Source organism: Prosopis cineraria, unplaced genomic scaffold, assembly GCF_029017545.1.
Source record: "Prosopis cineraria cultivar Desert tree isolate PC_DT_omini unplaced genomic scaffold, ASM2901754v1 PC1692, whole genome shotgun sequence".
NCBI classification, from domain to species: domain Eukaryota; kingdom Viridiplantae; phylum Streptophyta; class Magnoliopsida; order Fabales; family Fabaceae; genus Prosopis; species Prosopis cineraria.
The window spans coordinates 1-24,963 of NW_026557017.1; the positions used below are offsets into that span (position 1 = coordinate 1).

The 24,963-nt window shown below is 33.5% G+C and overlaps 2 protein-coding genes and 1 long non-coding RNA gene across 5 annotated transcripts; 2 read left to right on the forward strand and 1 right to left on the reverse strand.

Moving 5' to 3' along the window:
• Positions 1 to 4,989: 4,989 nt before the first annotated feature.
• LOC129300654 (condensin-1 complex subunit CAP-D2-like) lies at positions 4,990 to 13,762 on the forward strand. Its single transcript, XM_054939221.1, has 18 exons — positions 4,990 to 5,164; positions 5,363 to 5,638; positions 5,908 to 6,230; positions 6,349 to 6,512; positions 6,612 to 7,800; positions 7,873 to 8,064; positions 8,369 to 9,028; positions 9,124 to 9,300; positions 9,625 to 9,692; positions 9,786 to 10,008; positions 10,086 to 10,185; positions 10,486 to 10,601; positions 10,683 to 10,740; positions 11,247 to 11,398; positions 11,506 to 11,704; positions 12,378 to 12,551; positions 12,718 to 12,802; positions 13,348 to 13,762. The coding sequence occupies exons 2-18, from the start codon at positions 5,506 to 5,508 to the stop codon at positions 13,376 to 13,378; spliced, it is 4,044 nt and encodes a 1,347-aa protein (XP_054795196.1). The 5' UTR covers positions 4,990 to 5,164; positions 5,363 to 5,505; the 3' UTR covers positions 13,379 to 13,762.
• Positions 13,763 to 14,153: 391 nt separating this feature from the next.
• LOC129300655 (uncharacterized) lies at positions 14,154 to 17,271 on the forward strand. 3 transcript variants are annotated; one of them, XR_008590810.1, is made up of 5 exons: positions 14,154 to 14,431; positions 14,530 to 14,726; positions 15,598 to 15,668; positions 16,762 to 16,918; positions 17,015 to 17,271. It is a non-coding gene; the product is annotated as an uncharacterized LOC129300655 (long non-coding RNA). The 3 variants fall into 3 exon arrangements; XR_008590811.1 differs by having other exon boundaries at positions 14,154 to 14,726; positions 16,727 to 16,918; XR_008590809.1 differs by having other exon boundaries at positions 14,154 to 14,726.
• A 137-nt stretch (positions 17,272 to 17,408) lies between these two features.
• LOC129300656 (tubulin-folding cofactor B-like) lies at positions 17,409 to 22,787 on the reverse strand. Its single transcript, XM_054939222.1, has 8 exons — positions 22,601 to 22,787; positions 22,354 to 22,505; positions 21,629 to 21,747; positions 20,824 to 20,885; positions 20,599 to 20,640; positions 19,780 to 19,913; positions 18,289 to 18,358; positions 17,409 to 17,710 (listed from the first exon to the last, which is right to left on the reverse strand). The coding sequence occupies exons 1-8, from the start codon at positions 22,703 to 22,705 to the stop codon at positions 17,663 to 17,665; spliced, it is 732 nt and encodes a 243-aa protein (XP_054795197.1). The 5' UTR covers positions 22,706 to 22,787; the 3' UTR covers positions 17,409 to 17,662.
• Positions 22,788 to 24,963: the final 2,176 nt, after the last annotated feature.

Consider the following 24,963-nt stretch of genomic DNA (forward strand, 5'->3'; position numbering starts at 1 on the left):
ACATAATTATTGATTTTTAATTATTTAATGCCACATTTGCATTTCAATATTTCATAAATCTTAATTATAATATTAAGTTAATAAATAAAGCAATACATAAAAGTATAAGAAAAAATTCTTTAATTACCTCAAACCTTTGAGAGATCAGAGATTTACCCCTCAAGTTACTCACTTTCAAAGCTTTCACGAAACTTAAATGGTGCTAAATGTGATCACTCTACATTTAATCACAATATAATTTATCAATATTCTTTTTTTCCCATAATTTTCACTATCTAGCTCAACACTTCTTCATTCTTAAGATTCAACCTCCTCAATTACAAAGTTACCTATAAGGTTTATTATACATTAACTTCACTGAACTCCTAAACAATTATTAATGGATCCACATTACTCTATCTATCTCATTCATAGAGGGTTTTTGTACATTTATGGCTCCCAACCACCAAAAACAATAGAGCCAATAATGCTAGGTTTAAATAGATTAAACAATTCTCATTAACTCTATTTAAGTCAAATGAATTCAGACCTATAGCCTTTATGGATTGAAATCTTCTTTTTTACAAACCTTAACTTCCAACTTTAAAAAAAATAGAAGAGAAAGAGAGATTCAAACTTAAGAAACTTACTTTAAGTGTTTAAAAGCTCAAAAAACACTCTCAATGCCTTAATCCTTTAAGCCCTAACAAAGCTAATCATATTTCTTTTTTATTTTTCTCCCTTTACTCTTTATTTTTGAGTTGCATAATGCTTTTATTTTTGAGAAAAATGACTATGCACCAAGACGCTTGTACCACATGTCATGGCATGTGGTACAGAGAAGGGTTTTCATATTCAAATGGCATTGTGAGCCATGACCTCTTGTGCACACTCACGGCATATGACATATAGCCATTTCTCTTTGCTTTTCTCACTTCTTCATGCCCAAGTAACCCAACCTCATTATGGACTCAATTTTGGAGTTGAAATCACAACCCATAACACCCCTTACTCCATAACTATACACCATGTTAATTTACTCAAATAACTTCATTTATTTAACCAATTAAGGATTAAATTCTTCAGATGTTACACTATTGATGGAACACATATATGAGTCAAGGTGTCTTCTTTATATGCTCTTAGGTATCGTGGTATGAAGGGATTCCTAACATAGTATGTGTTAGCAACATGTACATTTGATCTAAAGTTCACTTGTGTGCTCCTTGGATAGGAAGGTACTGCATCTGACTCAAGAATAATTAAAAATGCATTAACATAAGAAGATGGGCTTGTAACTCCCAAAGGTAAGCACTATTAATGACCTTTGAATGTTTTGTTAGACGCTCAATATGTAGCTCTTGAGCATAGAATAATGACAACTATTGATCTTAGTATTCATGTAAAAAAAATATATCAATATCTGTATTTCAATTTTCTTAATAGGCATATTTATGTCTTGGTATTGCTTGCTTTTTCATTATTTTTTAGGCACCATCTACCTCTACAATTAGTTTTTTGTATTAGGATAATTTTTTTGTATCAAAGAATTAAATTTTTTATGTGTGATTCTTTGATAGAGGAAAAGGAATTTATTATTAATGGCTAACATATATAATTATTTCGTATGAAATTTTTTACATAAGATGTTAATTTTTTTATATAATTATTGATGAAAGTGTCACTTATTTGGGAAAGAAGTAAAAAAAAATTGATAAGATTAGGGTGCTTTTTTTAAAAAAAATTATACGATTTGAGTTTAGATGTAAAATTAATTTGTATGACAAAAAGTTAAAAAAATTAAAATCCTTTTATATTAAGGTATAATGGTAACTTAATTATTACCTTTCCTTTTAAACTAAATAAAAGATTATTAAAAAATCCTCCCCTCCCTTTCTTCTTCAACAAAACCAAATAAGATAACTTAAAAACATTTTGTGCCCCTCCCCACCCCACGGACCAAACTTGCACCCCAAGCATTAAAACATATGGACTCTACTTCTATTTCCCTTCTCTCAATTCCATTCTATCAAACATGGCACTTTGCTTTTATTTAATTTCTATCGCATGAATTTGATGATTATGCCTGAGTTAAGATAGTCTCACAACATGGAATGGAGAGTCCTCGGTGTGGTTTTTAATACAAGCTATCTAATGAGTTTGTTTTCATTTAAAATACTTCAATCTATTTTAACCTTCATATATGTTATTCTTTTCTCAAATTACTACAATTAATAAGGATGGTTTTTAAGATAAAATGATTACAATGACATAGTTAAAACATTCTCCTCAATACGCGTGAATTAATTATTTATCTCCTGTTCCCTTATATGATAAAGATGTAATAGTTAACTTTTTCTCACAATATCATTACTCCCTCCGTCCGTCCATCGTATATTATAATATGACTCTTGAAAGGATAAATACTTGGATAAATTGAGTGTACCACATTATTTATAATTCATTTAATTAAAATATTTTAAATAATCTAAATGAAATATTGTTTGACATTTTTTCTGATTGATTTTATTTTTATAACAAAATGCACATTTAATGCCTTACCTTTTCTCTATCTATTATCATTAATGTTAAAATTAATTTATATTTAATGTCATTTAAATATTATATTTTTATTGAACGAAATATAACTGACGTGGTGTACTAGATCTACCTAAATATCAATTAGTCGTATTTCATTATTAAAATATAAGATAATTTGATAAAAATATAGTTTCACTAATAATATTTTTTAATATTGCTCTTCAAGTAGAGAGAGAATTAAAATAATTATGGTGCAGTGATTAGATGTGCAAATTTTAAGTTATATTAGGGGGTCGTTTGGATTTCAGTTAGATATAATTAATTATAAAAAAATTAATTAATATGATTAATTTTTATCATAATTAATTATGTTATAGAGTAATCTATTTGAGTATTATTTTTCTAAAATTAATTTAATAGAATTAAAGATGTTTGAATAATTTAGTTAGAATTAATTTTAACCGTACAAATTACATAAAGGACATTACTTTTTAAAATTAAATTATTGATGAAGTTCTATATAATATTATTAAATTTGTTAAACTTTATTTAAGAAGTAAAATATATTATTTAACTTAAATATCTGATTAATTATAGAAATTTAAATTATATTAATAGTAACAATTTAACTCATGTAGCTCTCTCCATTCATCAATTCCAACATGTTAGAAACACGGTAGATTACTAATTATTAGTTACTTTTTTATTAGTCAAGCTAGTAGTAATACTGTCAAAAGAAACCAGAGAACTTTAAATCTCATAAGAAATTAGGAGATGGCACACACATTGCGGAGGCGCACAAGACGTGGTTTAAGGGTGCACGATATGTGGTTTAAGGGTGTATTTGGAATGGTGGAAAAATTTCTTATAGATAATAAATGTTATAATGGTATAATTGAATCTGAAAAGCTCTTCTCCCCAATTTATAATGGAATGTGGTTAGCAAAAAATTAATTGATTATGGGCAATGTGGGTGTTTGGGTATTTTTTATCCAAAACAATTGATCATGTTTTGTATCCAAACATGCTGTAAATGGGATTTGATTTCTCTCTATTTTTTTTTTATTTTTTATCTCAATTGTTGGATTTATTTTTGAATAGTTGAGATTAAATGTTTCATAATTTTTTTATTTTTAATTATAATCATAAATCTTGAATTGTATTTTAGGTGAAATTAGTTACTTCCTCCATCTCAAATTATAAAATACTTTTAGTAAAGATTCAAGTTCCACAATATAAGACACTTTAATAAAAATAAGTTTCATTAATGATACTTTTTTAATATTACCCTTGCCATATATTCTTCTCTTTCAATATTCTTTTATCAATATAATATTAAATAAAAGGGAAATTTTTAAAGTTTATATTTTTATTTTAAAAAATTAAAGTTGTAAAGTATATTTAATGAATGATATTGATATGTAAGATTTTATTTAAAAATATTTTAAAATTTGGAGTGGATGAAGTATATTCTACATTTATTTATTTATTTCATAAATTTCATATTTTAGTAATAATTTTATGAAACATTAAATCTTAACTATTTAAAAATGAATCCAATGGTTAAGATGAGAAGTTGAGAGGAAATGGAAAGAGGCAAAGTCCTATTGAATAAAAGGCATTTTTAAAATTTTATATTTTTATTTTAAAAAAATAAGTTTGTAAAATATCATTTTTGAGTTTTACTTGACACCTATAATCTTATAATTTGGAATGAATAAAGTATTTTTTTAGTAAAATAAGAAGCAAACTCTATTGATAATAAATATTATTTATGTAGAGGTATTGAAGATAAATGGTAGATATCTTCCAACTAAATTGTTATATATACAAGGCCGAAATTTGGATATCTTGCTTAAATGACTAATGAAAGTCTTTACCATTCATGCCAATTTTAATTGATTTTTTCAACATCATTATTACTCATTCTTAATTTATACTATTAAGTTATAATTTTCAGATACACTTTGTCATGGTCATTAATTTTAATAAAAGGTAAAATTAAAAATTACACATTTTTACAAATTGAATTTAAGAATATTAACTAGTACCCATTATAATTTAAGAAAGGCGGAAGTATTAGGGCTTGTTTGCTTTCTGTGCCATTGGGTTTTTAAAAATTATTTTTGAAAACAAGATAAAAATATGTTTGGTTATTTTAAGTTAAAATTAATTTTAAAATTTAAAAATAAGTTGATAGTAATAGTTGTAATAATTAATAACAATAATTTATAATAAAAATTAATGAAGTTAATTATATTTTTCAATTATCAAATGTAGTTTGTTTTAAGAATGATACGATGTTTTCATTGTTTTTAAAAAGACAAAAAGTAAAAATAATTAAATTCAAAACACCTATTTGAAAGAGTTTTTTTTTAATAGAAATCAAACGCACCCTATTTTTCAATTCTTTAATATTTACTCGTTTTCGAAACTTTCGAAATAGGCGGGATCGTAGGAGCGCTCCTTCACTCTCTGCCTTTTCACATCCTCGCCAGTCCCCACCTCTGACTGTTTCTCGCAGTCTCCCTCTGTCCCTCCCAACTCCGGTGGCCTTCTGCCTTCATCGTCGACACTCTCCATTCTCGTTGCTCAAGTCCGTCAGTCACACTCCTCCTTCCTTCTTCGTGCTCCACAGAAAGAGGTAAGCTTCTTGCCCTCACTACCTTCTCCTTCCACTTTCATCTTTCTCTCCCGGCCTCTTCCACTCTCTTCGTTCTCGTCTCCTCTTCCTCACTCCCATCTTGTTAAGAATTACAAATTAACGGTTATTGCTAATTATCTATATTTTTTAAAAATTACGACACTTACCCTTTCCCCCTTTTATTTTTCATGTAAACAGGGAAAGCCAACTCCAGCAACAAAAATTTCCCGCTCAGACTGTCCAGCTGCGTTTGAATTTTGGAGGTCACGCTCACTCCTGAAGAACCTGACGTGCGAGGAACGAAAAGAACAGAGAAAACCTCGTTCTCTCTTTCAATCTCCATGGCTCCTCCTTTCGTTTTCCCCCGTACTCTTCTAGAACTTGACGAAGATCACGATGATGGCCGCCTCTGCGTCAAAAACCTCGTGGACACTTCTTCACTCCGCGCCTCTGAACTCGAAGAATTTGTCAAAGGTCGGGTTCCTTCCTTTTCCGTGTCTCGCAGATCCAGATTATATTGCATTCTTTTTTAAATTCGCTATTCCACGAGAAACTGGAATTTTATTCAATTTGATTCAGCAATGTTCGGTTTTTGTCACGAATGACTTAGTAAGTTCGCTGACCTAAACCATGCATATAATGGATTCAATTTAACAAAACTTCACATGGTTTTGTCTCATTAAATTGCTGAACAAAAATGCCCGATTGGCAGGATTTAACTATCAGCTTATTCGTCTAAACAGGCGTGTCCTTTGATCTTTCGGATAAAGAATTGTTTTGCGTTGAAGATCAAGATGTTTTTGATCGGGTGTACTCATTGATTCGGGGTTATGGTAGTCTGCCTCCATCTTGCAAATTAAATATCGTCGAAAGTCTTCGTTCCAATGTTAGCGTGCTTTTACCTAATGTGGACTCGCTCCTAAGAGTATCTCAAGGTCAGGACGAAGAGATTCCAGTACTAGATCGTGTTGCTTCTCATCGCAATGCTTTTAAAATATATACATACTTCCTCCTAAACATTGTTCTCGCCGAAGAGTCCAACAGTGGTTCGAACAACAGTTTCAAGGTTTTGCATTTCACTAATTTTTAATTTTTATTTAACATCATAAGTTTCTTGTTTGTTTAGTTAGAGATACATGTATCCCTCTGTCAAAGTCAATTGAAGCATTTTAGTGTTAGTTCAGGTAACAGTTAGCACTCACAGGAAGAAACAACCCGTGAATTCATGGAATTGGGAGGCACAGAGAGGCCGAATACTTAGTCTTATTGCTAACTCGTTGGAGATCAACCTTGAACTGCTTTTTGGTTCGTCAGACCCAGATGAAAATTATTTGTCTTTTATTACAAAGTAAGCGATCTATCTTTTAGTTCTGTCGGAAGATAGATGTATTTCCTTCCTAGTGAAGTTTTAGTGGAAACCTCCTTACTTGGCATCTCCTTCTTGTAGAAATGCGTTCTCTTTGTTTGAGAAACCAGTGCTCCTGAAAGATTCTGAAGCAAAAGATGCTCTATGTCGTATTATTGGGGCTTGCTCTACAAAGTACCATTACATGGCACAATCGTGTGCATCCATAATACACCTAATTCACAAGTATGATTTTGTTGTTGCCCACATGGCTGATGCAGTTGCGGATGCTGAGAAGAAGTATGCAGATGGAAGCATGGCAATCTCTCTTATTAGAGAGATTGGAAGGACTAATCCAAAAGATTATGTAAGGGACACGGTTGGGGCAGAAAATGTGGGGCGTTTTCTTGTAGAGCTAGCTGATCGCCTTCCTAAGTTAGTCTCCACTAATATTGGCATTCTTATTCCACACTTTGGTGGTGAATCCTATAAGATTAGAAACGCTCTTGTTGGTGTGCTGGGAAAGCTAATAGCAAAGGCATTTAAGGATGTTGAGGGTGAAGTGAGCTCTAAATCTATTCGCCTGCGTACTAAGCAAGCTATGTTGGAAATCTTACTTGAACGTTGTAGAGACGTGTCAGCTTATACAAGAAGTCGAGTTCTCCAGGTATGGGCTGAATTATGTGAAGAGCATTGTATTTCAATTGGTTTGTGGAATGAAGTTGCGGCTGTTGCTGCTGGTAGATTGGAGGACAAGAGTGCAATAGTCAGGAAATCTGCTTTAAACCTATTGATCATGATGCTACAGCACAACCCATTTGGTCCACAGCTTCGAATAGCTTCATTTGAAGCAACCTTAGATCAGTACAAAAAGAGATTAAATGAACTTGAGCCAGCTATGCCTTCAGAAGATGTTACTGATGATTTACCATCTGATGGTGATAACTGCCTTGGTGACGGTGAAGTCGACGATTTAAATCCTGGACCTGTTGCGAAGGAGCATCAAGACAGTTTAACTGATAGTTGTATATCCCAGCCAGAAGAGGTGACTGCGTTGCAAGATAGTAATCTGCCGGATGTTGGGAATTTGGAGCAGACTAGGGCGTTGGTTGCATCGCTTGAGGCGGGACTGAGGTTCTCTAAATGTATATGTGCGACGATGCCTACCCTTGTCCAATTGATGGCTTCATCCTCCGCTACTGATGTTGAAAACACAATTCTCTTGCTGATGAGGTGTAGACAGTTTCAAATTGATGGCTCGGAGGAATGTCTTCGGAAAATGTTGCCATTGGTAAGCTCTTTGTTCTTTCTTGTCCATGGCTTAGATGATATTGTATTCCACAATTAACTCTTCCTGGCATAGGTATTTTCCCAAGATAAATCCATCTATGAAGCAGTGGAGAACGCTTTCAATACTATATATATTAGGAAGAACCCAGTTGAAACTGCCAAGAACCTCTCGAGTCTTGTCATTGATTCCAATATAGGAGATCTAGCAGCTCTGGAGTTCATAGTTGGTGCACTGGTCTCCAAGGGTGACTTATCTTCCAGCACTGTATGTTTTCTTATGTTGTTTTTTTATTAAGCAATATGTTGCATAAATTATTTGACAGCCTCCAGCTCTTACTTTAGTAATGTCTTTTATGTTTGTACAATGTTATATGACAGACGATGTTGCTGGCTATACACTTCTTGTTTACTGAGAAGCAGGACTTTAAGATTATTGATGCTGGCTATGAGCTTCGATTGCTGATTTAAATTATCCTACATATGCCTCATTTCCTTCCGTCAAATTGGTTTTTCATGCCCATTATTAGGCTTAGCTCCCATCAATTAATTTCATGTCTTTGCTGTTTCAGATATCAGCATTATGGGATATTTTTTGCTTCAATATTAGTGGAACCACTGCGGAGCAAAGCCGTGGTGCTTTATCTGTTCTTTGCATGGTGGCAAATTCATCAGCCGGTGTCCTGGGATCACATTTGCCGGACATCATTGACATTGGGTTTGGTCGTTGGGCTAAAATTGACCCTTTGCTTGCTAGGACAGCATGTCTTGCTATCCAGAGACTGTCTGATGATGACAAGAAAAAATTGTTGGTTACTAGTGGTGCTCGGATATTTGGTATTCTGGAAAGTTTGATTACTGGCTCTTGGCTTCCAGGAAATATCTGGTATGCTGCTGCAGACAAAGCGATAGCTGCCATATATGCAATTCATCCTACCCCGGAAACCGTGGCTGCTGACATGGTTAGAAAGACTCTGGGTTCTGTATTTAATGATTCCGGGGATGATATGCAGAATGAAAGTGATTCCAGTAAAGTCGGCACACATACAACTGTTCAAGTAGCAAAACTAAGTCGATGTTTGTTTGTCATTAGCCATGTTGCCATGAATCAACTCGTATATATTGAGTCGTGTTCTAGAAAAATTCAGAAACAGAAAATGGCGAAAGAAAAGATGGATGCTGAGAATCAGAGTATAGATAGTAATTGGACAGCTCCATCTGGCATACAAAAGGTGTGCAAGAGTTTTTTCCAGTTATATTCTTTCCCGTAATAATTTGATCTGTTGGTTTTCAGCTTTTTGAAGAATTGCCTGCAAATGCGTTGCAGGATAATAACATAAATGAAGAGTTAGGTTTGGCCGCTTCTGAGGACGCATTACTTGATGCTTTGTTTGAAAAAGCAGAGAAGGAAATCGTTTCTGGTTGTTCAAGCGAAAAGAATTTGATTGGAATTTGTGCGACTTTTTTGTCCAAGCTTTGTAGAAATTTTGGACTGATGCAGAAGGTGATTGCCTTTATTTTCAAGCCCTTCTCGGTTTCCCATGTTCTACAGCACCACGCGGAAGATATCATGTAAAATACAACAAATGCATTTTGCTACCAAAAAATTTGTAGCATTTTGGATCACAATCAAATGAACACGCCTAGACATGGAGACAAGCAAACTTAACAAACATAAATATGTAATATATTATTGCAGAAGTGATGAGAAGTTTCTTAAATTTTCAAAAACCAGAATATAATAATGCAGCTATATTTTTTAAAATCATGTTACTCCGAAAGGAACAATTAACTGTCCTACTCACTAGTGTAACTTCTATGCATTCAGTACCCAGAATTGCAGGCGTCAGCAATGCTAGCTTTATGTCGATTCATGATTATTGATGCAGGGTTTTGGTGAGTTCTTCGCTACGTTCCCCCCACATCCACTTTCCTATTTATTGATGTCTTGTGGAGGATGAAATAGTTTTCTTAGTGATTCGTTTTCAGTGATGCAAATCTCCAGCTCCTATTCACCGTTGTCGAAGGTGCAAATTCAGAAACTGTTCGTTCTAATTGTACCATTGCACTGGGTGACTTAGCAGTTCGGTTTCCCAATCTTTTAGAACCATGGACAGAGAACATGTATGCCCGCCTCAGAGATCCTTGCATTTCTGTAAGGAAGAATGCTGTTCTGGTGCTTTCACATCTCATACTGAATGACATGATGAAGGTAGATGTTGCTGTAACTTTGTTGCCTTTTTCAATTTTTGCTGTTAAAGTGAATCTGATGTATCATTGCTTGATCAGGTAAAAGGTTACATCAACGAAATGGCTTTAAGATTAGAGGATGAAGACAAGAGAATTTCAAGTCTTGCTAAGCTATTTTTCCATGAACTTTCCAAGAAAGGTTTTTCTCTTCTACTTTAATAATTCGTTATACATATATATAAATGCAAATTATATGTTACAATAATGTATTAGTACCCTGCCTTGTTCGCAGTCACATTGACCTTTGGATGAAGATATCCAAATTTAATAAATATTTGTTTAGAATGTCAAATAGGCAGTATATATATGCATTTTTATATCCAGAAGAGTTGTCCTTTTGAGAAAAAAAGTTATACTACTGCCATCCTATGATTTTCTCCTAATGTTCCCTTCTATAGGAGAATGGCACCTAATTTATCTCTTCTCTTCATGGCATCAGGAAGCAATCCAGTTTATAATTTACTTCCAGATATACTCAGCAAACTATCCAATCAGAATCTTACTGCGGATTCTTTCTGCAATATTATGCAATTTTTAATTGCTTCGATCAAGAAGGTATATGATATTTTAAATGTTCAGTAATTCTGATCGATGCTTCTGGTTATAATATTCACGAGTTCTCTTGAATCGTTTCAGGACAAACAAATGGAAGCTCTTGTGGAAAAGCTATGCAATAGGTTCAGTGGTGTTACAGGTATTTTTATTTCTTTGAGAATATCTTAACACTCCCCGTTTATATTTAGTGAGCGAAGTAGCGAGTGTTGGTTAAGGCCTGATAATGTCTCTACCTGTATGATTTCTGAAATTGGCTTATGGGGGAAGTTTTTCTTCAGTATTACAATTATGATAATGAAGAACCGAAGTCACTGGTTTTATATGAATTTCTGTTTGAAATGACTTCATCGACTATCTTCAAGTTTCAATCCTGTTTATTTGTTGAATAATAATATGGATTAAAGCCGTTTTCTATTTGGCTCTTTTCCTTTTCTGTGATGTAATAAACAATCATTGCCATTGTAATAATATTTTTCTTGATTCGCTTTCTGGTCAACTGCTGTTTAACCTGGTTCAAAGCTAAAACATATGCCGTCCCTCTAAGTTTTCCTTGTTATGCATTGATCTTATCTTTAAATTAGTAAGAAATAGATGTTAATTTCTTGTTTACTAATTCTGATTAAATGTAGCTTTTTATATTTGCAGATGTCAGACAATTAGAACATCTTTCTTATTGCCTCTCTCAGCTGGCATTTACTGAAAGAGGGATGAAAAAACTCATTGAGCTATTTAAGATGTATGAACATGCCTTGTCAGAGGATTCTGTTATGGACCATTTTAGGAACATAATAAGCAAGGTAATAATTTGGTCTCCTACATAAAGGATAATGATGTTTCGCTTCCCTCGCGTTTATTCTTTTATAATGGCTGAGGTTGCTCTCTGTGTATTATAAATTGAAATCAGGGCAAGAAATTTGCAAAACCAGAGCTTAAATCGTGCATCGAGGAGTTCGAGGATAAACTACAAAAGTTCCACATGGAAATAAAGGAACAAGAAGTAACTGCTAGAAACGCTCACATTCATCAACAGAAGATTGGCAGCCGGGAAGGCTATACCGCAGCCATAGATGCTGAAGACCATGCAGAATCTAATGTTACTACAGGTTAATTCCACTAACTTTTGAAAGTTCATTATCATCCTCCTAATGTCCCTACATTTTCAGATATATCTATAACTGAGTCGAATGACTGACCACCCATTAAGTCATTTGCAGCCCCAATTTCCAAACTAAGTTTTCATTCTTCTTGCGTTTTAGTTGTCTTCCATTATGTAGCTTTAGCTTGAAGGATTGTTTAGAATAAGACAAGATGTTTATCACCTTAAACTAAATTTAGGTGAAATCAAGAGAGGAAGGATCCACCACAAGAATTTTATCAATATGTTGTGATTTCCTGATTCTAATCGAAAAAGAAAATGTTATTTGAATATATGTTAAATAACCTTTCACGTGTGAGCATGTGCTCTTCGATCTCGCGCGATCAATCTTTTGCAAAACGATGCCTTTTGGAAGTTGTTGGCATTACAAATGCAATTATATATGTGCACTTATCTAAAGAGACATGTTGGTAACGATGATGAGCACATAAGCACTAATATGCTACAGCATTATTAAAATTTTTAGGAAAGTATTTTCCATAATCAGTATGAATTTATTGGATGTGAAGTATTTAAAAATTGTACGAGTTTCGTATAGCTTGTTGCTTTAAATTAGCTTCTGCTGTTTTTAGCCGGCCAACTTGTATTTTTGTTGCTGAAAAACCTTGAGTATTAAGCAGAGGAAGCAGGTGGTGAAGTTATCGATCCATGCAATAAAAGGATAGCTTTGTCTAAGAATGATAAATTGAAAAGCAAACACGTTGATTCAGAAGAACATTCTGCTATTTCAAGTGAGTTGACAGAGTCGGATGGAGGGGATATTGAAGTTCAATCTCCCATGGCCAATAAGAGAGGTATTTTACTGTTTAACACCGAAAATTTTTCAGCCTGGCTGTTCCCATAACTACAGTGAACTGTGCATTTGCAACAAACATGAGATGAGTTACATCATTCTTGACATGTGAACCGTGCAACTTTTTCTTTTTTATATTTTTTGACTGACGAAACTAATTATCATAGGAGGAACCATGTCCAGAACTAAGAAAAGCACCATGAAGGAGGGAAAGGGTGATAACACTGGAAAACGGACTATTCGGGCAAGAAGGTATGGTTTGCAAGATGATGCACCTTCTGTTTCCTATTGCGTTGGAGTGCTAATTTCTGATTTTACTTATCCATCTGTTTTTTTAAAGTTGTACATAAATTAAAATGGTCACGTCTAACGATAAGTTCATGACCATAGCTTTTAAAAATGGCAGTGTGATAATGTGTTCTTTTTTCTGCTTACTGGTTACTCAATAAATTCAATAGAATGGTGTCAGACGTGGTTAGAGAATGGCAGGCTCGATTTATTTGGAAGTCAGTAATCCCATCTACTTATTAACATGTTATTTCTGATGCTTATTCAAATTTTTGCCCAACATTCATTCTTTACGATATGAAAATAATACCTAATGATGTTGATTATTAGAAGCTAAATGTCCACTCAAAAATTGCAGATATGACGTAGTAATTCAGATTGGTAACTCTACATGTAATTGAAAAATATTGAAGAACCAATAAGAATCAAGGCAACTGAAGTAACTCTGTTTCTCCATATCATTTATCGCGTGCTTCAATGGATGTGACATAATTTGCGTGATTATGCAGGAAGGTTATTTTGGATGAGGCGGAAGACTAGTAAGCGAATGGACATTATTCTTCGGCGTTTATTTATGCCTATATTGAAGCGAGTGTCAATTTTTTAAAGTGCCCATAAGGAGGAAGATATGCTAAGCAGCTTCTAATGGAGACGCTATATGTTTGACTTTTTGTCGAGGTCTTGAATATGAATATAAATTGGACGTAATGTGGAGCCCTATTATTACGAGGTTGTACATACGTGCTGAACGGTCTCATCTGTTCCTCGTCGTTCCCCTTGAAATGCTAGGATGCAGTTGTATAACTAAAGCGTAAAGCCTTTGTAATCATCGCGCTATGGGGACTGTTGGACTAAAACATTGAGGTTTTGAATTTATTTCTATTCCCATGATAAACTAAAAAACTCTTTTGGGTGAAACTACTAAACTCTTCCTGGTTTCACTTCTAAAGAATTTAACTTGGGAAGTGCATGCGCCTGGAAACTTACTGTAATAACCCAATTTTTTTAAAAAAATTAAAAGTTAAAATTAAAATTAAAATAAAAAAATACATAATATTGTGTTCAAGTGTATTTATATTAATTTTGGAATAAATTAGCAAGAAGAAGAGTTTATCTAGTGGCAATTATATTGCTACTTATTTAATAGGTCATGAGTTTGAATCTTACCAGGACAAGAGTGTAAATTTTTATATTTTCTCTTTTGCTTCAGCCTATTGACAAAATTACAATGATGCCCTTCTGGAAAAAAAAAAAAAAAAAGACAGAGACGGAGACCTAAACGTGTGGCTTTTTCTCTCCTTATATTTTCCTTTTCCCTGCCGAAAAGTCCAGAAACAATGGAGAGAGATAGGGAGCTTCGATTTCCTCCAGTCCACTGTCATCTCTTCCCTTTTTCTGTCGTCCTCCACTGTATTTTATCTCTCCCCTCTGGTTTCCGGTGATCGCGCGGTGAAAGTGGAGACTTGGCGTCCCTATGTGATACCCAGGTTGTCCGTCGTGCTTCCCTGTCTCTACTTGTTTTCTTTGTTGCTTCTCCGTTCTTGCTGTTCACGTACACGCAGCTGGGGTCCGAGAATCAGGTCGTCGAAGCTGGTAGGGTTGTTCGCGAGCTCATCTCTGTTTGATCTAGTGCTGTGATTCTGTTTTCTTCCTTTCGTGTGCACCCTGTCTCTGATTCGTTCTCTATGCAGTTCGTGATTTTTTTTTTTTCCTTCTTCTATTATTGCTGTGGTTGAGTGCATCTGGTCCTTTAGCCTTCTTGTGCGTTTCTGAAGAGAGAAAGAGGAGTGGTCTGCCATTGGTTGAAGCTGGAAATAGGAGAACTCCTCTCCCTGTTCTGTCAGCTTCTTCTCGTTCTCTCCCTCCTCTGTTACTGTTGGTACTTAAGGTGAGGATTTTTGAACTCTTCTTGATAATTTAGTGCAAGAAAGAGTGTCTGAATGAATGATTGAAATTGAAATTTTTTTTCTAAGTTACTGAAATTTGTGTAGTGGAAGTATGATTATGATAAGTATGGTTAGAGTTTGAGTCAAGTTAATTTTGTTTGAACTAGATGATGTTAAGAAGCGGTTAGGATGAGTTTGAAATAGAAAAACTTTGACATGGAATTTGATAGTTGGTGACCATGAAATGTTTGTTAAAATGCTTGTGAAAAGGAGTTGTTTTATTGTATATTTATTAGAATATCAATAAGTTTCTTGAAAGACTTAATTGGTTGGGGTGCTGTTATCTTGTGAGTTTAACTTGGAAATGGTAAAAGGAGATATATGAGTAGGTATTTTTTTTTTCTTCTACAACTTTGTTGGATCTCGCAAGAGATATGAATTGGCTTGGGTGTTACTCATTTGTAAATTTGAATCGAATATTGTAAAGACATTTATCTATGTTATTGACAGATTTATTGGATTCTTGAGTTATGGTTGAGAATTTATAAATTACAGTGTTGTGTTATGATTCAATTTTGGGGTGCATATTAGGTGTTTGATGTAACGTGCACTAAAGGAATTATGAAGCAATTGAAAGGTTAAATGTAATACACACACACATAAAAAAAAAAAAATTGAATGTGTGTTATAAAGTTTGAAAATAGAAGTATACTCAATATGTTAGATAAGGGCAGTATTCATATGAAGTAACTGTAAAATTAGAGAAGCTTTTAAGATATGGATTTTGGTGTCTTTGAATAATTACTATTGTAGTTGATTAGAGTTATTTTTGTTGACTTAAATTTTCGCATGTGTATAAATATGTTCAAATAGGGTGTCTAGAGGAAGAGGATCTTGATAAAAGTGATAAGGAGTAAGCTATAGAGGTTGGAAAGGCTTATCAGGTAAGTGGATAGCGTTCCAACTGATTATTTTTAATCAAAATTTCTTTTATTGGAATATTACGTTGTTTTGGAAATCATTTTAATAGCATTAATGCAATTATTGGATATTTGTTGATTAACTTTACTTCATTTTGAGAAATTGGCTTTATCAAATTTGAAATGTTATTTGATCAATTAAATTAAGTTTGAACTTTGATTATGAGATTTTTATTTTATCAAATATTGAATTGATATAGAGAATGATTCATGCGAGTTCGACTTTGAAATTTTAATTATTCAATAAATGCAAGCATGAGCATTGGATATGAAATTTTATTCTGGCAAGTTTTCATGCTTAAAAGTATTCATGCGAGTTTGATTTTGAGAACGAGAACGGTATCATGAAAGTGATGATTTTCTCGCATGTTTGAAAATGGTTTTAAAAAAAAGGGACTTTATACGGAACACTGGTTGCTAACGGCAGTTCCGTTAGCCCTTGGCGCGCCATGGTACACCTAGCTAGCAGGGTGTTTATAGGAGGTGCTAGCCCGTGCGATGGCCAACGCACGTGGAACGGAGGGATGGTTATTTGTGAGCATCGTACTCACGTTTGTTTCGTAGCTCCGGCTGCGTTTGGTTACATACCCTCGTGGACTGTGTGTCCACGTTTGTTTCGTAGTTTCGGCTGCGTTTGGTTACTTACCCTCGTGGACTGAGTGTCTACGTTTGTTTTCGTGGCATAAGCCACGTTTGGTTAGTTACCTTCGTGGATTGTGTATCCACGTTTGTTAATTGTTCTGATAAGTCTCTATATTTATGAATCCAATCGTTTGATGATTTTATAGTCTATTGGTTTTTATTTAGCAATTTGTTTATAAATATTTATTTCATTTATGTGCTTTATTGAAATTAAGTAATATTATCATTTTCTATGATAGTTTAATGATTTGAGATTTTATTTGAAATTTATAAAACTATTTTATTATGAAGTTATAAAATTTTTATGAAAATTTTGTCTATTTAACTTACATAACTATTTCAAACTTTTCATTTATTTATGTTCTATTATTTATTGTTAGGACGTTATTCACTGGAAAAGATATTTTGGTCTCAGATGGTATAGTTGAACTCGTGACTCGAGATATCCACTGAGGAGTTTTATTGCTGAATTGAAGCAGAAGAATTATTTTAATCAAATTCTAATTTGATGAAAAATTTGAACTTTATACCTACATTAGCATTTGGCCTTAGGTGCTCCACATAGACTGCAGGTAAGATCCTTATATTTCTTTTAAAGTTGAATATTTGAATTAATATTGTAACAATTTTTAATTACTCTATTAGTATGTTTAACATATTAATTTCAGAGTTTCTTCGATCAAGGCTTAAGGAATATGAGTTTTGTGCCTATATCCTGTACCGGTCACACCTGATTTTTGGGGCGTGACACTTACATTGAAAGGCAGAACAAGTGAAGTGGAGCTAGTCCAAAGGCTGCGCAGAACAAATGATAGCGGAGGAAAGTTATATACAATAGACACTCATACCGGCTTGTGGCTTAAGCAAAAACTACAAAATTTCTTGATTTTGATTATTAGTAAAAGCCATCCAATTTCAAGTTCAACATATGTTTTCAATAGAACTTCCAATTTAAATTTAGAAATATGTAGTTATAAGAATAATTGCAATAAATAAGAACCATTACTAACAAGGGTGTTTTAAGAAAAATAATCACAAATATAATTTAAAAAAATAACTTGCTTGAACCTTGTAAGAGTTATCTTTACTTATATGAGTAGGTGAGTGAAGGAAGTATCTTCAAACTACATGTGCATAGCTATGGAGCTTAAAAAAATAAAAAATAAAAAATCCTCACACGAGCTACCCAGAAACGTCAGAAAGGTGATTTCCAACAGCAATGTTTAGCCGCTCAAGAAAAAGAAAAGGAAAGAAAACATAGTGTTTAACTTGAGGCCTACATGGAAAAAGCAATGCTTCCAAGTTCCAGCTCACGTTCATATTTCGTCCTCCTCAAACGGATCTCGTTCTGGGTAGTCACCAACCTAAAAAGGGATATTTATATATTAAAATCTCGGACTAAAGCATCTGGGCCATAATTTTTTTTTTTTTAAATCTCAAACAAAAGCATGTCATTGGAGTGCAGATCACTTATTTCTGTGAGGATACTAACCTATACTTATCTTGAATTTCAGATTAAAAACACACTTCATAAGACAACAGATTGAACAGGCAATTTAACCTTCTCTAATTTACCGATCCAATAAAATTTAAGTATTAAGCCTAAAGTAACCCAGTTCAAAATCAGCATTAGTGATCATAAGAAACTCTTGTCCCAAGACCTCAGACGTTTTGAAACCAAACAGAGACCTCAGTCAAAGGCAACTCTATTTCATCAGGTCAAAAACATCAAAATCGTCAATAATCAATTAAAAAAATATAACTTTTAGCGCATTATTGGCTAAACAAAGAATTATAGCAGGTGATACTAACAAATCATAAATAATACGACTCGTTTTCAAACTTTACTAGTCAATATGACTTGTGTACAAGAATAAAACGTAATTGGTAACGAATAACTTCATGCACTAGTCAATTCACTACAACATGGTTCTAAACAAACCTTTACTTTCTCTGATCTAACCATTGCACCATGAGATGGAGGGCATTCGAAGTAGCGTACTCCCTTCACCCTACAACATAACCGAGAGACATCAAAAGACATGTAGGTACGGCCATAACATTAGACAGACAAATAACGTCATGCTACAAAATAATAGGAGCCAACATTGTATGGGCATTAAATACAATGAAAAAAAATGGTCTAAACAACATTAATATGTTGACGAAATGAAAATAGATATTGCTGTGTAAAAGAGATTCTAGAACGATAACAAGTGAAATGACATACAAGAAGAATCCAATATCAAAATTGTCAAGGTAGATCTGAGTAATTCGAGAAATAAGCATAGCTCATGTTATGCTGAAAGTTTAAACAAAGGATTAGGAAAGTTCATGGTTTACTTGAAACAAGGGGAGAGGTTCATACGTTGGTCCAAACAAAAGAGAGGCTCATATACATTTATATTAGATTGATGTGCCAGCAACATGATCGCTGTAATCACATGTTCAAGCCACAAAGGACACAATAAAAGAAAATTATCATCAAACTTGTGTTTCGCAACTGAAACATGAATATTATCAAAAGGCAAAATGTTGCACTTCAACAGGAAGTATGCAACCCAAAAAAGAGACTCCTCGGGTGATCCAGTTCCACCACTAAAAAAGCAAGAGTTTCATTCGAATTTATTCAGGAATTACGATTAAGATTCCTGATTGATGGTCATGTTAATTCACAAAAATAAAAAAAAAATCCATAATTCTCTTTTTCCAATCAAGCAAATATTGACAATTAATTTTTTGTACACTACTTTATAAGGATCTAAATCAAACACACAATTTTTTTCAAAGTACCAACTTGAGGCCACAAGATTGCTTTGTTCGTCACCTCCAGCTTGTGCCACATAAACCAAACCTCAACCCTAGTCACAACATCCTTGAAGTTGCATAGACCAAAGCCATACTTTCAGGCAGTTTGGAAGTTTTGCACATCAAAGTTTTTACCAGGAGGAAGTATGAGTGTATGATCAATTTGAGGAGGGAGCATTTTTATGTGGGGTTAATAGTAGTTAAGGGGGTAAAGGAAGCTAGTTAGTTAGGGTATTGGTACAAATAGGTGATATGTAAATGTGCGAAGCGTCATATGGATGGAATAAAACTTCTACATTTAGCATGCATCACTTGATGGTTAAATTTTAGAGTTAAGACTATATGCTCTCTGAATTCTGGGATTGAATGGCTGGCGTCGTAGCTATCTCTTTCCACTATGTATTTATAAGTCTTTCTAATATATAAAAGAGAAAAAAAAAAAAAAGAGTTCAATCCTGAAAAAAACTTCAAATATTTACAATTTTGTTCAGGAAATATGAAGTTGATAGGATGCTAACGAGTAAACTGATATACTTGAGGGAGAAATAATCTACAGAAGCAAATTCAAAAGCTACGCTTAAGCGTAGAGATGTTTACATATGATACACAAAGAAAGAGGCCTTACATGCCATCATGCTTGCCCAAGGGTTCATCGTACTGTACTCCAACCCACAAACCAGGACCCAATGCGTCTGCCTGGCCAACAAATTTTACTACACCCCTTTTCTCCCCAGGTTCAACTTCACATCTGGAACCTACCTTAATATTTATAAATTCAAGAGAGGAGTAGAACATCATTATTGTCAATATTTTACTAAATAAATGATTCGACAGACTTTGGATAATGAGAAAATGCACAATTTATAACTGTTTGGAGAAAGAGAATAAAGGGGAAAATATGCATCTATCAGAAAAAGGAAGACATGCAAGAATTGATGTGTCCAAAGGAAAACGCACATCCAACAAAGTGTGATTCAAAAAATATTTACACAATTCAAACAACAATAGCTACAGCATACAGCTAGCTGTTGATCTTATTAGTCATTAACTCTCTGGTTAACATGACAAGCAGTAGATGATTAGCAAAAATTTTTAATAATTGGTAACGAGATATCATAGGAAGTGCGTGTGCTCATAGAATTTCTAAGTTCATTAAACTCTACCCTAACAAGTCATTCAACAATTATATCAACTGTTGTCTTAACAAAAATAACAAAAATAGTATAGTTGATTTGGTCTCTGCCGTTATTATACAAGATAATAAATGAGAGAATAGTCAAAATACTACACTTAACCAATCAATAGCCAACTCTTATACTCCATCTATTTTCCCTTGCCACATCAGCACATCCATATGCTAATGTTCATCTCAGACTACAAATTCTATAAAGCAGTTGTGATCAATAGAAAACTGAAGAGAAAAAAAGAGACATGATTGACTGACCTTAATGTTTGAACATAGGCCTTCCACAGAGGTGTCTGGCACCTGTGCAATGAAATGGCCAATCATTGAAAGTATCAGATAATTATCTAGATTGCGTATGATCTATTTTAGTTAATGAACACGTAGAACTCTAATGCAGTCTTCTATCTTTATGTTAAACATGAAAATAACTCTTGGAGAACATTTCAACAACATATAAGAGAGATAAATGAACCAAACACTTACCTTTGCTGCAACAGCTGATTGATTTTGGGAAGACAATTTCTCTTTGAATTTTCTAAAAGTTCCTGAGAAAAGCAATATAAAAACACACATCACAAACTATTTATAAATATTTATGGAATAATTTCCATATCAAAACTTCTTGACAGGCAGTATATTTTTCATCTTGTATTCGACTATCTCCATGGCAACCAAGTCTAACATAAATACACATACGTAGTAAATTCTTTGGATGAAAGCTGAACTTTTACTAAAAAGAAAATGGTTATGAAAACGTATATCTAAAGAACAAATAAATATCACACAGAATATGACCCAAATATTAAGCAATGGCCATTACTTTCTTGGTAGCTGAATTTATACATAATTTTAATATGGAATCCTTTTTTAATAAGAAATCTGGAAGAACTTTTGAGCAACTCTACATTGAGCCGATCAAAACAAACATATCCAATAGCAGACCTGCAAGAACATCACTGTAGTACTTTCCAGCACAAATGTTTGAAATGATAAGAAGGAAACAAAACTGATCATTTAGAAAGAAAAGATAAAACTGATCATTTAGAAAGAAAAGATACAAGTCAAACCAATAAAAACCTCTGTAGAGAATGCATTATCAACTACTCATCTTTGTCATAATCTAGCCTGTTTATGGGTAAAAACAAAATGCATTTACCCAGCTTTGAATGCAAGTGTAAAGACAAATAACCATCTAATTCTAATGAACAATTTAATGTCAAAAGTCGATGGAACAAATGTCTGTTTCCACCTCAAATTCAAGAGAGGGGGAATGGATAAGATGACATGCCTTGACGCTTATTATAAGCTTCTTCAGAAATCGTGTATTTCTCCACCAATGAAGTATCTTCCAGCCAACCACCAGACGTGACAGATGATGGATCAAGATCTATAACATGCAAACGAAACCTACCCCAGAAGCAAATGCATAGAAGCCAATTAGATCTATAAATCAAATATCTATGCTGTACTTTTGACAACCTAAAGGACTAGCACCAAAAAGGAAAGAGAGGAAGGAAGGTGTAAGAAAACAACAAAAAGCTGCTTTTGTGAATTACATAGATAGCAGACATGAACAACAATAAAGCAACATATTTCTCAAAGCAATGTTGCATGCATTTTGACAAATGAAGGACCTAGGATGCTGCGGCATACAAGACCATAACAGTTGAAAAAGAAAAACACTTGAAGCTCTCATATTTTGAACCTTGTCCCCAAAAAAACACAGTAAAAGGTGACACCAGAACTTGAGAACTGGAGCAAACCGCTACGGAAGGATCGCTAGATGGAGCGCACGCATAGTCCTGCAACAGATTGAACAAAGAACTCTACTAAAGGTGGCAGCAGGGCGACATCAACCCTGCAGTCCGACGCAGTTAACATAGAGCAACTCCAAAAAAAAAAAAGTAACTTAGTACATATACGAGGTGTGACTGCAACAAATTTGGCTTGCGCTTTATTTTATATCATCGCTAAATGACAGTAAGGGGGGGATGATAAAATATATATACGAACCCATTCAGAGGCGAGTAGAAACCCAGGGGTCTGGAATTGTCGGCGAGATCGGAAATTTTGTAGTTTGTGTCGTCATCGAGCTCGAGTTGCATCGAGTTCACTGACGTGCCGCATTTTTTCCAGAGCTTCTCTTTTACTGATTCGACAGACATCTACGAAACAAGTGAGTAACTTTCAAATCGCGGAAAACAAAGAAGAATTTGATAGGGAAGCGTGGATGGCAAAAAGTTCGTAAAGTGACACACACCTGCTGCGAGAATCGAATGTCGGAGGAGAAAGTCTTGATATTTGAATGGGTGACGCGCAACAAAACTGAATCATCCCCTTCGATCTTCTGCAAGCTCGATGCCATCACCCGCTCTCTTCCCACCCCCGGAGTTCCGCCCCCTTGCTCTCTGGAATCGATAGTTTCGTCTTCGAAGGCAGTCAGTCATAATCAACAGTCAATCAACCAAAATCCTCATATAATCAACAGTAAACTCCTCGTTTTTAGCCTGAAAAGTAAATTTCGAAGCTAGCCTGTAAATAGTGTGCTTTATTTTTCAGTTTGCTGAAAGTTCCTTAATTGAAAGTCTACTTGGTCAAAATTATTTAATAAAAATTAATTATTATGATAAAATTTATATTTAAATATTTTTTAAAAGAAATGATTGACTTGATAAATTAAAAATTATTTAAATTATGATAATTATTAAGTGAAAATATAAGAGTGAGAATTAATTGATGACAAAATTATATAAAATATTTTTAAAAAACTATTCAAAATTAAGTTCAAGAAATGGAATTTGAATTTTTTTAATGTATTTTTAAATGAACTTTTAAAAATAATTTGAAAAAATTAAACAACTTTAACATTTTTAAACTTTGAAAAGTCCTTTTTAAATATAACATGTAGGTAAGCCAAATGGGCATTAAGGACCCACTCACATCACTAGCTTGTAAATTGTAATGGTAAATATGTTTTCCTTGAATTTAGATTAGATGTAATTAGGTATTACAGGCAAAAGAAGTTAGTCAGATATATTTATATTTATATTTATATTATTAAGTACAAATCAAGCATTATATTATTAAAGTTTTTTTTAAAATATTGATTTCAAGTATGTTTAATGTTTTTACATAATATTATTAAAGTTTTTTTTTAAATATTGATTTCAAGTATGTTGTTTAATGTTTTTACATATTGTAAGGGCTACACGAAGGATTGAACTTCAACTAACTCAAAGTCTAGTCCCTTTCACAAAAAGAATTAAGTTACACAATCGGTAGTTCAATCTGGTCCAGTAATGATTTAAATATTAACAAGATTGGACTTAGTCCTTAAAATTGAAAAACTGATCCTATTAATTAATACTTAGCTTTTTTTTTTCCATGAGAGGCAATAATATATTTTAACTCAATAAACTCAATTAAAGTAATATATGTAGATGTCAAATTAAATAAGGAGACTTCTTCCAAGTGAATCACATGACATCACATTCTAAACTTCTAACAAGAATCTTTTTTTGTATCTTCACTCATATAAATTGATTTCATTCACTACCATTTATGTGAGAAATAATTTTTTTTTTGCATTTATTAAACAAAATAGCCTCACTATGGCCCATAGACCTTAAACAAGATGCAAAATGTTCACCAAGTTTCTTCCTTTTTTTTCTTTTTTATTTCATCAATTAAATCAAAGCTATCATCGCCTACAAATTCTAATAGGCCACAATGAAACACAATGGGGAACATACAACCAATTTAATGTTTGAACATTTTTTCTAATTATCTTGTGACTAGAATTTACATTCAATTTACACGAGTTATGAGAGTTAACCTGAAACAAAGCTTCCTCAAAAAAATATTTGTTATAACCCACTCGATATTTGTTTTTGAGATAAAAATAAGTTGTAGGATCAAGTAGCTTCCTTTGTTGCACAAAATGAGATAAATTCCTACATAGTGCCTAGTTCTGGTTTCTTAAATTACTTTTGATTGAATGGCAACAATTAATTTACAAAAGTATCAAAAATTAAATTCATGCTGCGATGGATTTTAAACATAATCACGTTTCTCATGTCCTTTATATCTACCACATTTTTCATGTCATTTATATCAACATTTTTCATGCCAATTAGTCTACTAATTCTAGGTTGAGATATCGACAAAACCTCTATGACAATGTAGATTAGAATGGCCAAGTTCTGGACAATGTAGATTAACACAACAATAAAGCTTCAGGAAGGGAAAAAAACTTGAAAGGTGGCTTAAGACGTCTTTTAACATGGAATGAAATTAGAATTGCTGAGTTCCTGCAAAAATGAGAATCAGAAACAATCAAGAAACCCAGTGCGAACATACCTGGAGTGCTCGACAATGAATCAGAGGTCAAGGGTGATGGAAGGCACGGGTAGGGTGATGGTGCGACGTGCTCGACGATGAATCAAAGGCGAGAGGTGACGACCAACTTGATTGACGATAGTAGCGCACTAGCAAAGAGCAGCTATAGATGCTAAGGCATCATTTATGTCTATGTGAGAATGAGAGATTGAGAGAAGCTCCAATGCGTGTGAGAATGTGAGTGACCCATAGGGGAGGGACTTATCTCGTGTAAGACTTATTAAT

Excerpts from the sequence above, each read along its gene's own strand:
- LOC129300656 (XM_054939222.1), bottom strand. The coding sequence starts at position 22,705 with ATGGCATCGAGCTTGCAGAAGATCGAAGGGGATGATTCAGTTTTGTTG. Across the intron at positions 19,914-20,598 it reads GCCTATGTTCAAACATTAAG|GTAGGTTCCAGATGTGAAGT; the intron begins GTCAGTCAATCA and ends ATAAATATTAAG. Across the intron at positions 18,359-19,779 it reads TTGGGCAAGCATGATGGCAT|GGTGAAGGGAGTACGCTACT; the intron begins GTAAGGCCTCTT and ends GTTATGTTGTAG.
- LOC129300654 (XM_054939221.1), top strand. The coding sequence starts at position 5,506 with ATGGCTCCTCCTTTCGTTTTCCCCCGTACTCTTCTAGAACTTGACGAA. Across the intron at positions 6,513-6,611 it reads TATTTGTCTTTTATTACAAA|AAATGCGTTCTCTTTGTTTG; the intron begins GTAAGCGATCTA and ends TCCTTCTTGTAG. Across the intron at positions 10,602-10,682 it reads TAATTGCTTCGATCAAGAAG|GACAAACAAATGGAAGCTCT; the intron begins GTATATGATATT and ends GAATCGTTTCAG.